The sequence below is a fragment of the Bidens hawaiensis genome, unplaced genomic scaffold (genome assembly GCF_021521415.1).
Source record: "Bidens hawaiensis isolate Kalapana, Puna unplaced genomic scaffold, B.hawaiensis_p1.1 tig00040196_1, whole genome shotgun sequence".
NCBI classification, from domain to species: Eukaryota; Viridiplantae; Streptophyta; class Magnoliopsida; order Asterales; family Asteraceae; genus Bidens; species Bidens hawaiensis.
The window spans coordinates 104,985-119,475 of NW_027505658.1; the positions used below are offsets into that span (position 1 = coordinate 104,985).

Here is a 14,491-nt window from a genome sequence, read left to right on the forward strand (position 1 = left end):
GTACCACAAAATCAACTGGGAAAACAAACTTGTCAACTTTCACTAGCAAATTCTCAATAATACCTCGCGGATACTTAAACGAACGATCCGCCAATGACAACGACATACGAGTCGGTGTAAGCTCACCCAACTCCAACTTCTCATACAACTATGGCATAAGATTAATACTCGCACCCAAATCCGCCAATGCTTGACTCGTCATATCACTTCCGAACATACACGGGATTGTAAACACACCCGGATCTGATAACTTTTCCAGGACCCGGTTCAACACTACCGCCGAACAATCTCCGCTAAGTGGAATAGACGAAACATCTCCCAACCGATCTTTCCTCTTGAGTAAATCTTTCAAAAATTTCGCATACTTTACATAAATACGGTTTTTTTCTTCTAGAGTATAATATATTTTCATATAAATTAAGTTATTGGTTATAAATATATTTTTAAACAGATTTTAATAAATACGGTATTTTTCTTCTGTGGATTATTATACACACTGAAATATAATTTTAACACCAATGAACTTTTGAGAACCATTATAGTTAGTGATGGTCCGATGGATCCTCACATACATGACGTTACCTTTTATCAAACTGGTATATACTATATTTGACATTCTTATAAAACATTTTTAAAAGTGACAACAGTAACCATTGATTATAGGTTTTCTAATATTGCTTTATGACAAGGATTTACTTCACAAATACTCAATTACTCATCTCCAAATAAGCATTGAAACCAAGTCAACTACATTACCACAACATATTCTATCCATTCATACACAATTACACACCAAATGTTTGTGGGAATTATTATCTATTTACCATTTTGCCCTCATTTTTTGTATATAAGGAGGGAGAGAATTAAAGATAGTGAAGGGAGAGAGATACATAATCATGAATATACTCTCTAACCTTCATTTTTGCTTGTTTCTAGGTTGTTATTTACATGTTATACATTCTCAAGTTATACGCCCTGCTTGCGGTGCGCGCATATAATGTATATATGTGTGAACCCTCGGGTGGGCAAAAGTAAAATTGCACTAATTTTGACGTTATTTTACTAATCTCGTGAAAATAACGTTAAAAGTGGCGGAAGGTTAATCAGGCATCATGTGGTGGCGTTGATAGCCGAAAGACAAGGGCACATGCACCGATCAGCCGGTGTCCCGATGATTGAGTGCTATGTGCCTTATGTCCAAGGCTTGATGCAAAACTACTATCGAGCCGGGGGTCTCACCGGAAGCAGCCTCTCTATCCCTATGGGATAGAGGTAAGGCTGTCTACATCTTACCCTCCTCAGACCCTACCATAGCATTGCTATTGGTGGGATATACTGAGTACGATGATGATGATGATGATGATGACATTCTCAAGTCATTCAAGATTCATGTGCAAGTTCTAGTCTTGAAAATCTTAACGCTCAAATCTTGTTTGATACATCTTCTCTCTTGTGCTCAAATGTTTGGTCATCTGAAGGCTTTATTCTAAGAGTAAGTCATATCATCATACCCATGCCTTTTTTTCTATGTTCTTTTTTTTTTCTTTTTTTTTAAATTATTTTAACACATTTGAACAATACCAATATCATTGATCTGCTTTCAATAATTCACCAGCAATACTTACCATAAACTTGTGTATGAGCAATTTATTTATTTTTTATTTTTACATAATTGGTACTTTAATGTAAGTATTTAAATATTATTATTGGCTAGTGTAAATAAATCATTATCAATATTATTTCTTCACAGGCTTCACAAACAGGACCAAGTCTATGGAGCTTCGTATTATCAGCCCCTAGCACTAACTCGTACGTGGCGATGGGGTTTTCCCCTACCGGCGGCATGGTCGGTTCGACTGCCATCGTTGGTTGGGTGGCCAATGATGGATCGGCCACCATGAAAAAATATTTTCTAGGCGGAAAAACACCAAGCCAAGTGCTGGCTGATCAAGGAAACCTACAAGTTATGCCCAATTCATCTTCGATTATTACGTTTTCATCGCGAATGTATTTAGCTTTCCAGTTGATCACCTATCAACCGAGCTCGCAGCTCGTGTTTGCTGTTGGAGGCAGCCTTAACCAGGTCCCTTCCCCGCCAAGTTTTCGGTTGACGATACATAGGAACCAGTTGGCTATAGCCTTCAATTATGCCTCAGGTTAGTATAATTTAATAAGAGTAAACTGGCATTTTGTCACCAATTAGACCGAAGCTGCAAGTTTTTGAAACTATAGTTACGGTCATGCTAAAATCTTCTTGAACGAAAATGGTAAAAATATTAAACTACTATGACGAAAATCAAAGTTTACTCATCCATAATAATAATAATAATAACTTTATTTGATGTATTTGAAGTTCAAACAACATAAATAGGCTAATTTAAAACTTAGTCATGTCTTCAACTTATAAAGTTAGGCAAAAAGCAACTTGGTTTAAGGTTTAAACCTTTTAAACCGTGTTATTACACATGTTTTAAAGTTAATCTATTTATAAATATATATATATATATATATATATATATATATATATATATATAATTTAGTGGTGAAACTTGGGCTTAGTCACGGGGGTGACCGGAGTCACGGACTAAAAAATTTTCAGGTCGATGATTCGGTTTGTGTCGGTGATTCGGGTCGGGTCGGATCAAACAATATGACATCTATATATCTAATTTTTCTTCATTTATTCAAACAATTGTTCTTGTAATAAAAAAACAAAATAATTTTTTAACCATAAAAGGCCTAAAATATTCATGATGATGCGAGAGGAAGGGTGAGTAGAGATAAGCAAATTCGATATTGATAACTGTACCGGTACCGAAATCGGTACGTATTTGGTATCGTCAGTATCGAATAGATACCAAAGTTTTGAGTTTTGGTACCGTTATATCTCAAATTTTACCTTCAACACCGTTATATATATAGGTCTACAACATCATTACATCCCAAAAACAAAAACCTACCCTTTGCTGACTGGGCGCCACACGGCGCAAAACGCCTCATTTTGTAGCCTCTCCACTACACATAGCCTAAGGGTGAATACCTAGAAGAAGAATTGCAAAGACCTAAAATGTTTATAAAAACAAACTTTTACTATTTTACTACTATTTTGTAACTTTTGTTTATAAATATTGCGAGATTTTATGAAAAAAAAAAACGATGGGGTATTATATTTTTATAAAAAATCAGTAGTGGCAGATAGCATTTTGGAAAAATACATCGGGGTGACCGTGCTTAATGCCAATAAAAATTTTAGAGAAAAATCGCGAAATTTACCCTACTAACGGAGAAAACGGAAGTGGCTGAGGCCACCCCCGGTCCCCACATAGCTTCACCCATATATATATATATATATATATATATATATATATATATATAGAGAGAGAGAGAGAGAGAGAGAGAGAGAGAGAGAAAGAATAAAGAGAGAACTCCTCTTTAGAAAGAAAACTAGAAAACTAATAATGAAGTATTTTTATTTAATTAAAAAATAATTTTTTTCTTTCATCCTTTTTATATGTTGTTATAATTTACCATAAAAAATATAATAATAAAAATAAAAACTCATTGTAATGCATATATGCAATACATCGACTTTTTCTTAATGTATATGTGCACTAGTGTGTATTTTTATATGTGTAATAGTGTTGATTAGTATATATGTAAAATATTATGCACTATTGTTCGAATCCTAGTTTAAAAACAATTTGTAGTTTATTACCACACAAATCCAAATTCATAGACAATGATGCGTCTTTATTTTCTTTAATATAACAGATTTTTTGGTTTAAAATTTTGAATTTGAATGCATATAATTAAGTAATTTGTATTATAAGGCATATTAAGTTAAATATGTTTAAATGTATAAAAAAGTATAAATTCAAGTCATAAAATATATGTTTTGAAACACTTTAGTTTGAGTTATGGAAGAAAATATTGAAAACTAAATATTAATTTTCTTATTGCTATAATCATTTATATTACATAAAAGCCAATAAATTAATTAAAACTAAACACTAAGATTTATGTAATAGATATTATTCATGTTTACAATATTTGTATATAATGTTCGGAGAAAATTAAGAAAATACACATTTTTCTAAGTTCAAATGCATATGAAAAAATTTTAAATTAAAATCTGAAACCAATCTTATATAAAATATTATGCACTATTGCTCGAATACAGTTTAAAAACAATCTGTAGTTTATTACCATACAAATTCAAATTCTTAAACAATGATGCGTCTTTATTTTCTTTAATATGCAGTTACATGTGACTTGAAAATTTTATTCTAACAGGTCTGCAACTTTAATGTTGAAATTTCCTTATTTTCTTATTTCATCATTAATGTTAATGAATGAATCGATTAGATTTTTCTTTAATAAATATAAACTTGAATTCATATATTGAAATAACTTAAAGATAATGGACCATATATTGAAATATTTTGAAAAAAAAAGATAAGGATGGCTATGAGATTGACAAGTGGCAAAATTAAGTAGGCTTTTATTAGAATATATATATATATATATATATCTAACTATCTATATAAATGTCTATCATAAAATCCTACGTGTCGCTTTTAGGTTGTACCCCATTCTTTAGAGTCACCAGATTGCTTGATTTCTAAATGAAGGTTTCTCATGCATTTGACCCGAAATCACGGGTATGAGTCTTACCAAACCCAGATAGTCTTTAAATGGGTTATAACATCTCATTTATTTGTGAAACTCTTTCATAATCAAACAATAATTTTCACGGGTCATAGGTCTCACCAAACCCGAATAACCTTTAAACGGGTTATAACATCTCATTTATTTGTGAAATAACCCTTAATCATCAAAGAATAATTTTCACGGGTTATGGGTCTTACCAAACCCTAATAGCTCTCAAATGGGTTATAAGATTTTATTTATTGGTAAATACTTTCATCCTCAAACCCTAATTTAATTTATCTTCTTTACATGTTCTACATTGCTGGTCTATCATCTCCATCGCCGGTTAACTTCCGATACTACTCACCATCGTCAACTACATCAACGCTCCCTTTTTCAATAGGCAAATATTTTTGTTCATGTTTGTTCATTTAGAAAAATCAACATGTTCGTGTTCGTGTATTTTTGTTCGTTAAAAATCTAAAAACCTACACATCTTAATTGAAAATACCCAAACGCAAAAAAATATAATAACAAACTAATATATGTATTAAATTAAAACAAACTACGTTAAAAAATAAAATATATCATCATAATTTAGCAAAACGATTAAAAACAAACTTATATAAACTCTCGTAACACGGGAAGATCAAACTAGTATATTTATATTTGAACACATTCAATCAAAATATACATAATCTAATCTAAGAAGAGACTCACAAGAAAATCGTATGATCATATTTACGTGATAATGTCTAGCTATAATAGTAGAGAAAGGTAGTCGTCTCATGTATTATAATATAATAATAAGTGCAGATATTCTTTCTCTTTTTTTTATTTTTGTTTTTCATGTATCATATTAGTTTAAACTAAAAAGTGATAGAAAGACAGACCAAGTGTGTTCTCGGGTCTACTAGATTAACTTGTTTTGAATTGACGTGTTACTAAAGTCGCTTGCATCCTTCAACATTTTCATGTTAAAAAGAAAAACTATTTTCAGTTGCACCTTTTCTAAAAGCAAAACATTATACTTGTGTTAATGCTAGGGGGTATCTTTTTGAAACTGTGACAAAAATATTGAATGTTTTGTTATTTGAAAACAATGGCTTAGCGGTAATTCTTGTTAGGTTTTCCTTTAGAGAATTGTATTTGTATACACAATAACTTTTTCTAAAGGTGGACATAAATATAACAAATCACGTACTGTTTCTTGCACCAAAACCTTACGATCACACAAATATTTTCTTGTCTTTGTGCAAGGTCCAGGAAACACGTACAACCACATCTAAAAAGACTATTTGTTTGGTGCAAGTTTTAGGGGCTTCTTTTTATTATTAGTTTGTTATGGTTTTAAACAACCTAGTAGAATACTAATAATTTAGATTATGTCTTTACCATCCCAGCGTCATCTCAACTTAACTCACACGGTCACACCTATGAGAATAATCTCTTTCATATGCAAACAATGAAATTTATAATTTTTATTAATTATTTATAGAAAAATGACACGAGAGAGGTTACCTATAATTTTAATATTAGTCTATAATTCCTTCTCACATGTTGTGAATAAATATAACCAAGATATTTAATCTAAGTTAGACCATCTTGAATACAATCCGTGTGTGATGGAGTAGAGAGAAAAGAGAGGAAGAAATATGTCTTTAAAAGACAGTACGTGGATTGTGTGAGGGGAAAGAGTGAGAGAGAGGGTTTTCCGTCCTTAAAAATGAAGGGACATGGAAGGGTAAGCACTAAACGGGCGACCATCATGGATACGGGTCCATGAAATGTCAGTCATAAGTTATTGGGAAGTCAACACGAGAAAGTCGTGTCCTAAAGACTAACCTAAATGTTGGCGGGCCCTTAATGAGCAGTTGCTGAATAATGAAGTAATCCTAAAGAAATTATGCAAAAATTGACCAAAGACATTTTAACATCACAAGCATCATAAGTCTAGTAGAAAGTTGAAATAAAATCATCACATGCAACCACTTTTAACTTCAAACTTTCTTCATAGCTTTGGTGTTTAATTTTTTAAAACCAAGCAAAGGTAAAGTCAAATTTCCCTTTGAGGTTACAAGTTAAACGAGTTTTAAGGTACAAACAAACCATAATTTAAATCAAGTCACGACATATAATTATTTAATAATAATTAAAAACGGTGTAACAAGTTAAATGATTTATGTGAAAATGGATTCATCTAGGCTAACTTGTTTAACCCGTTTAGACTTTTTTTTTTTGTTGCTATATTTTTGTTTTTACTTGTTAAAGGCAAATTCAATTTCAAATGATTTAATTTTGATTTTGATGTATAGATTGATCGTCTAACCAACTTGTGTTTTAGGTTGAGATGTTGATAACTAAATAGAGCCTTAGTCGTGTCACTTGACCCCACAATATGGAAGGTGTTGAAAGAACTCCCTCTTTTATCTGCTTCTGTAACTAATAATATTATCTTATATTCTTATATTTATTTAAAATTAATTTTATTATTTTAGATCATATTTGAAAATAATTTGTTATTAGATAAGATTTTAAATATAGGGTACTATCCAACAAAAATAATCACTATAAAGTTATTAGTAAAACTAGTTATCATATACCGTTTAAATATATTTGTAACTTAAGTGGAAATAACAAAAGTACTCAAAATCAATTATCAATCTTATTATTTTCTGAGACAAATATGAGGTTCCTAATTAATGGAACATTACAACACTAAGTTAAAAACTAATTTTAGAAAAAAAAATTATCAGAAAATAGCGTTCAAAGGTTTTAGACGTTATATCGTTAGTAAAACTATTTTTAAAATTTTTATGACAATTATTATTATTATTATATCTTCACTTCTTTAATAAAAGGTTCTATATATAGTTGGTGATTGCTGACCCACAAGGATACAAATTGTTTTGGTCCCCATTCACTCTCAACCTAACTTTTATTTTGAGGTCTTTTAATTGTGAGCCATGATTTTTTTATAAAGTTTCCTTTATGAAAGGTGTTATAATAATCTTTCATTATTTATTGTTTCAAAATAAATTATTATTGTACTTCATAAATTTATATCTATATCTATACTCTCTAATAGAAAGCTATAAGTTTTGTCACTTGTCACTCATACATTAAACCTCACCATTTTTAACAAATTTATAATACTAAAATAATAGTTACTATTCTTAAAATCTATGCTTCAAAATTTGTTAATTTAATATTTACTTCCTATTTTTTTCAAACATTTGATACTCATAATTATCTTTCGTCTTAAAATTGTTTTTAAGACTATTGTACAAAGTATACTGATTATTTATTAAATATTGTATTTTCAAGAACTACTCGTGTAATACAGACGACGAATCCTGTTAGATCCTGTTAGATCCGTAGAAAACATTACTATAGAAAACATTACTATAGAGGGGAGGAGGGGTATGTGACAACCGCCAAAAATTAGACTAATCTGGTAATTATATTAACCGTAATCGCGTATTAATTAGTAAGGTAAATATATAGGAATAATATTTTCACTCAAAGTTTTTGATTTTAGTTGAATATTAATATATGGAACTCGAAAAAGTTCAATTTTGTCATGTAGCTGACACTGTACAGATTGACACCGGGTAATATCTCAAAACGGATAAATTCATAAACGTGTCAAGATGACCTCGAAAAATAAAATTTTATGTTAGGATATTAGAGATAGTGTATAAACTTAATTTTAGAAGGTTCGAATCGCGAAAATTAGAAAATAAGTAACCGAAAGCCAGTAGAGGACACCGTAAGAGCCCGACATTAAGTTTTTCAGAAAATTATGTTTTTAGGCAGACATTGACTGTAAAAAACCAATAAAACTTGACTAAAAACCATATAAAAAGTGTTTTAAATAATTTAAAACTAAAAGTTTCATAAAAAGGGCAACCGGTTCGTTTTTAAGCTCAAAACCGACGAAACCGGCAAAACCGACAAAACCGATTATAATAGAGTCAAAATTTTAAATAAAATGATAACTTGAATTTTTCCAAAACACTCCAGCAACTAAAGGTAATAAATTTTATAAATTTTAATAATTAAATTAAATTATTAAATAAAACAATTATTAGTTGATTATTACTTGTTTATATTTTTAAGTATAGAATTATAAGATTATAAGTAGTAAACTTTGTGCGTTATGTGCTTGTGTGGATTTTTAGAATAAGAATATATATATTTAACGAACGTGTACTAATATAGGAACGAGCGTTTATTCAAAAACCCGAAATCAAAGGTGAGTTCTTCCTCCAAAAAGCATATTGTATATCTATATTCGTATTTATATATATGTTTTGAAAATGCATTATACTACAAATTGTCGTTATTGTAGGATGAATCAATTTGGTTAAATAACTGTTAACCGGACGGCGGGCACAGAAATGTTGGTAGATCTATCGGGGTGACGCCCCCCACTTCCATTCGCGTTGGGTTAAAAGTGGGAATATTTTGAGTATGGTACGTTTCGAGTTATCAAATTGGTAGTCATACACGCGTTGTATTCGTAGCTAGTCTACAACTAACACTTTTTGTGCTTAAAGGTAAAATGCGGGTTTCGTTATTGTGTGTACCGTGTTTGATCGGTCTTTAATTGGGAGTATAATGGCCGTACACCATTATATTCATGTGTTGTTTATATATAAATTGTTTATATTTATATAATAAGTTTTTCTTCTCAGGAATAACTCACCAACATTCGTGTTGACCCAAAAATTATTTAAATATGCTTTGCAGGAAAGTGAAGGTTTCGAGGTGGCATGGAAATGAGAGCGTGGGGTGTTTGAACAAAAGTGATGTGTTGTAAACCGTGCATTAGCACGTGTAGTAAACTCTGATGTTGTAAAATATTTCCTTATAATAAAAGATGATGCTTTTATTATTAATTGTTTATTATTGTTGACTATCGGCGTCTGTCATAACCCGACGAATTAAAGTTAAGACTTCCGCTGTGTTAAGTTAAGGTTTTCGGGGTGTGACAGGGTAGAGGACGACCGAAATTGACTTGGGATGAGAGGATTAGGCATGATTTGATAGACCTAAACCTCTCCGAGGACATGGTTGAGGATAGGAATTCGTGGAGAAGTAGAATTAAAGTTAAGGATTTTTTGAGAGAATTGAATACCTTAGGGATTAGACTTAACTTATTTAGGTCGCATATCATAATGGTATTTCCCTTACATATATTATTATTATTATTATAATTATTATTAGCTTTTATATAGCTGTTAAACTGTGATCTTATTATTAATATTATTATAATTAGTAGTAGTTTGTATATAACTGTTAAACTTTGATTTCCTTTATTTTGTTTCATACACATGTACTTAGAGCCGAGGGTCTCTCTGGAAGCCACCTCTTCATTCCTTTGGATGGAGGTACGGTGTGCCTACATCCCACCCTCCCCAGACCCTACTTATAGCTTTGCTGTCGGTAGGATTTTACTGGGCATGATTGATTGATGATTGACTCGTGTAATACACTGACCTCAAACTAGTATCTAATAAAAATCTCTAAACACAAAGATAGGTTGGTTGTGTGCAATAAAATAGGGTGTTACACCCGAAAAGCTTATAAAATGTTGGGAGGACTCATACAGACGTCTAATTTTAATCCATCGATAACTTTTAAAATAAAAGTCTGTTAGGGAAAATATTTTTAGATTACTTTGCTGTTTTTTTTTTATTTTTGTAATGTTTATGATGTGATAGGTGAAGGTAATCAAATTAGCGCCCCATATTCGGATTTGAAGAGAACTCATGGGATATTGAATGCAGTAGGATGGGGCGTGCTGCTCCCGATTGGAGCTATGATTGCTCGTTATTTCAAGGATGTACACAAATCATATTGGTTTTATGCGCATGTAAGCATCCAGTTATCCGGGTTTATTATTGGATTAGCGGGCATCATCATTGGACTTGTCTTAAATGATCGTGTCGACGTCAATGTAGCCAAGCACAAAGCCATTGGCCTGATCGTAGTTACCCTGGGATGTTTACAGGTTTGTGTGTTACTAATTTGTTTACATATCATTCTCTATGTTTTACTTATAAAAAAAATAAATAAAAAAAAATCAGTTGCCCACATGATATTTGGGCTTATTCCAGATATGACCAATCAGGCAATCACCAATCCACCCAAGCCTAAACCAAAAGTTAGGCCACCCAACCCAAATTATCCGAATATGGGTCATGTGACATGTATTGTTTGATTATGATATAGGCAACATACTATTTACCGAAAGAATGTGCTAAACTTAGCTTGGCTCCCTCTCATTCTACTTGTTACATTATTCATTTTACTTCTAGGTTTAGGTTATTCTATAAAAAGGGGACCAAAATAAGAAAGATGAAAAGGATTTGATTTATAGGAAAAAAAGAAAATAAAAACCTCAAAAGAAATAATGAAAAATTTATAAAAAAAATCATAACTCAAAATTTAATAAAAAAACGTAAAATATAAAATGTTTCCATCGTCTTCTCGCTCTAATAAAAAAACAATGTTTAGTAAAAAAAATCATTGTGTATTTTTATTTATCGTTGTGTATTATTTATTTTTGACATTAATTGTGTCTTTTTTTTACATTGTGTCTTTTTTTATATTGTGTTGTATTACTCAAAATTGTGTTATTTTGTTCGGTGTTGTGTTATATTTTGCGTTCTGTTGTGTTTTTTATTATTTATTATTGTACTTTTTATTTATTTTCGTCATTGTGTCTTTTTTCTCGACATTGTGTCGTTACGTCTTTTTTTAAACGGGAATGACGAGGAAAACATTTTAATTTTTCTCTTTTAGTTTTTTTCGTTTCTTATATTTAAAGTTATGATTTTTTTATTTTTTTGAGGTTTTTTGGGCACAAATCTTTCTCACACTTCACATTTTTGTTTTTCCTTTTCATATAAAATTTTCCATTACTTCTATATCAGTAATATTTCAACTTTTTTTCATTTCTAACAACCAACCATTCTAATCCTATAAGGACTACTTTTGAAATTCCCTCTTTCAAGACCCGAACTCCTGAAATCCCCATAGAGAAAGCCTTCAAAGAAAACCTCCATGATCATCACACCGAAGTGATGATGACACATTTTTTTCAAATTAAATAAGAAAAAATAAAAATAAAAAATACTTTGATTTTATGTTTTCAAGGGAGGGAAACGATGAAAATTTAGGGAGAGTGAACAAGTTAAGTCCTAACAATTTTATGGATTTTCCAGTGGAGTAAAAATACAAATTTGTCATGATATATAAAAAAGAATTTGTTTTTATCAAACTATCCACTACATATTTGAGTCCTGGAATTGGTGGCTGATGACAAAGATAAAGTCACTTAAACACGTAAATGTCTAGGGTTAAAGTCTCGTAAAGGTAAAGAAATTTATCTTAAAAAAAATAAAAGTAACTACAAATTTGAAAAACCAAACTTATTGGATTGGTTGGGCAGATCGGACCGGTAAAAACAACTCGACCCACTTCTCGTATTGTCCCGAAATCGTTAATTTGTATTGACCTTTTAAAAACGACAAAATGGTTCATGAATATTGGACACATTGCATATCGGCATACATCAAATATTTAACAGCCCTTTAGCCCCATGGTTTCAAAACCGGAAATCTAAGCATAAAAATCTTTAACCAACTAAACGAATCGTAAGTCGAAATCTGGATTTGAAACAAATGATTAACTTTTGTTTTGTAGATTATGGCCCTTTTGATCAGGCCAAGCAAGGGTTCAGATATGAAGAAGTATTGGAGCTGGTACCATCACAATGTAGGACGGGTTTTGATAATACTCGCGGCTTTCAACGTCTTCTATGGCGTCTATTTGGCAGATGGCGGAAGTGAATGGAACGTTACTTATGGAGTATTTCTTGGTATAATTGTTACTATTGCCCTTAGCTTGGAGTTAAGGTTGTTAAACGAAGAAGATGATTGTTAGAGCATATATCTAACAATGTTGATTAAATCATAATCTCTTTCTAAAACTTAACTTCCTAGATGTTATCTAAGTTCTGGGTAATGTAAGTATTATTTTAATATTATTCGGGTTCATGTAAAAGTTTAAATGGTTCACTACCGAGTTCGTAATGGTGTATATAGAGTTCATGATGATTCGTTAAGAGTTTAATGTGGGGTTCCAAATCTAGTTAGTTATCATGAGTTAAACGAGTCTTGCCAATCTAGAAAAGGTAAGTTGGTACCAAAAAAAAATAGTTCTAGGGGAAGGTGAAGGGAATGCAAATAAGAATTCAATGGATAAGGAAAAGTAAGCCAAATCTCTTTTAGGTAATCAAGAATTACAGTACTAGTCTTCGAATAGAAATTACAAATAATAGAATAATAGATAGATGGGAAGAAGACAAATAGAATATGAGGTGAGAGAGAAATGACAACTTCTGACAATATTGCATATCCTCCAACGTCAATGTTCCTCCTTTTTAATGGTGGTGAGCTACACCTTTTGCTGACCTGGCTTCAACACATAATCTTTGAATTTAATTGGTATTTGCTTAGGCCGATTTGCAAAAATGTGAATGCGAATATTGTTCAAGCTGCTTACTTATGACGAAACTCAAAAAGACCCGTGACATACTCACAAGTAGCTAAACAACAGTCAGATTCACTTAATGTTAAGCTTTCAAGAGAAACTCAAGAGGTGCCCAAGACTAAGGCATGAGCTGCCTTTTTGAACTGATCATTTTCCTTTCATGTGTAGGGTTCATCCAAGACCTTTTTTGGTGAAAACTGGATAATGGATAGTGGATGCTATCGTCACATTACTGGCAATATCGATCTTTTAACAAATGTCAAAAATATACAAGGAGGGTATGCTGCATTTGCTGGTAATTCGGGAGGTATGATCACAAAACAGGGTGATGTGTCAAATGGGAGTATCACGTTTGAAAAAGTCAACTAATGTGATAAAGTCGATCATAATTTATTGAGTGTATCACAAATATGTGATAAGAAATATACTACTGTATTTAATGATAAAGAATGCCTGATTCTGAAACCGGGATACGTCATTCTCGAGGACATGGTTGTCATGCGATCCCGTCGATCGAATGATATTTATGTATCGAACATGTCTTCTAAAGTATCAACTTCTGTGGAAACGTGTTTTGTTTCTAAAGAAACTGAAAAGGACACGATTCTCTGGCACAGAAGGATGGGTTATATTCATGTCAGGAAGATGAATTATTTAATGGCAAATGACTTGGTAGAAGGTGTTTCCTTGAAACATTTAAAATATCCGACCACTGTGTTGCTTGTAAAAATGGCAAACAGAAAAAGAAGTCACACTCATCTAAGTTAATCAATACCATTGACACTCCATTAGAACGACTTCATATGGATTTGTTCGGTCCTGTGAATCGGGCGAGTATCGTTGGGGATTGGTATTGTTTAGTCGTCACTGATGACTATTCAAGATATTCATGGGTTTTATTTATGAGTTCAAAAGATCATACACCCATTCTGATTCAAAACTTAATCACCAAGATCGAATCACTATACATACTAAAGGTGAGACGTATTCGAAGTGATAATGGTACGGAGTTTAAAAACAATATGTTGTGTCGGTCCCGTATTGATCATTGAAACTCACAATAAATGTACAAACCCACACAATAAATGTGTCGAAAAGAAGTTTGGTGACGTTGCTATTTTTGGTAAGATTAACTGTTTGTAAACGGCGGAATCAGAAACAAACAGAATTGTTGTTTAAGGATCTTAAATGTAACAAACACAAACAATCACTCAAAAGATTTCCATTTATATAAATGATTCATACAAATGTAAAATCAATTAGGGTTTCTTGTTTG

General features: G+C 31.6%; 1 protein-coding gene across 1 annotated transcript; it reads left to right on the plus strand.

Annotated features, from left to right (window-relative positions):
* Positions 1-1,371: 1,371 nt before the first annotated feature.
* On the plus strand, positions 1,372-12,780 carry LOC143614547 (cytochrome b561 and DOMON domain-containing protein At3g07570-like). Its single transcript, XM_077087956.1, has 4 exons — positions 1,372-1,492; positions 1,751-2,156; positions 10,380-10,669; positions 12,367-12,780. Exons 2-4 carry the CDS (start codon positions 1,820-1,822, stop codon positions 12,604-12,606), a joined length of 867 nt encoding a protein of 288 aa, XP_076944071.1. The 5' UTR covers positions 1,372-1,492; positions 1,751-1,819; the 3' UTR covers positions 12,607-12,780.
* The last annotated feature ends 1,711 nt before the right edge of the window (positions 12,781-14,491 follow it).

Coding starts and splice junctions, on each gene's coding strand:
- LOC143614547 (XM_077087956.1), top strand. CDS start 1,820: ATGGGGTTTTCCCCTACCGGCGGCATGGTCGGTTCGACTGCCATCGTT. Junction 2,157..10,379: donor AGCCTTCAATTATGCCTCAG/GTTAGTATAATT, acceptor ATGATGTGATAG/GTGAAGGTAATCAAATTAGC. Junction 10,670..12,366: donor TTACCCTGGGATGTTTACAG/GTTTGTGTGTTA, acceptor TTTGTTTTGTAG/ATTATGGCCCTTTTGATCAG.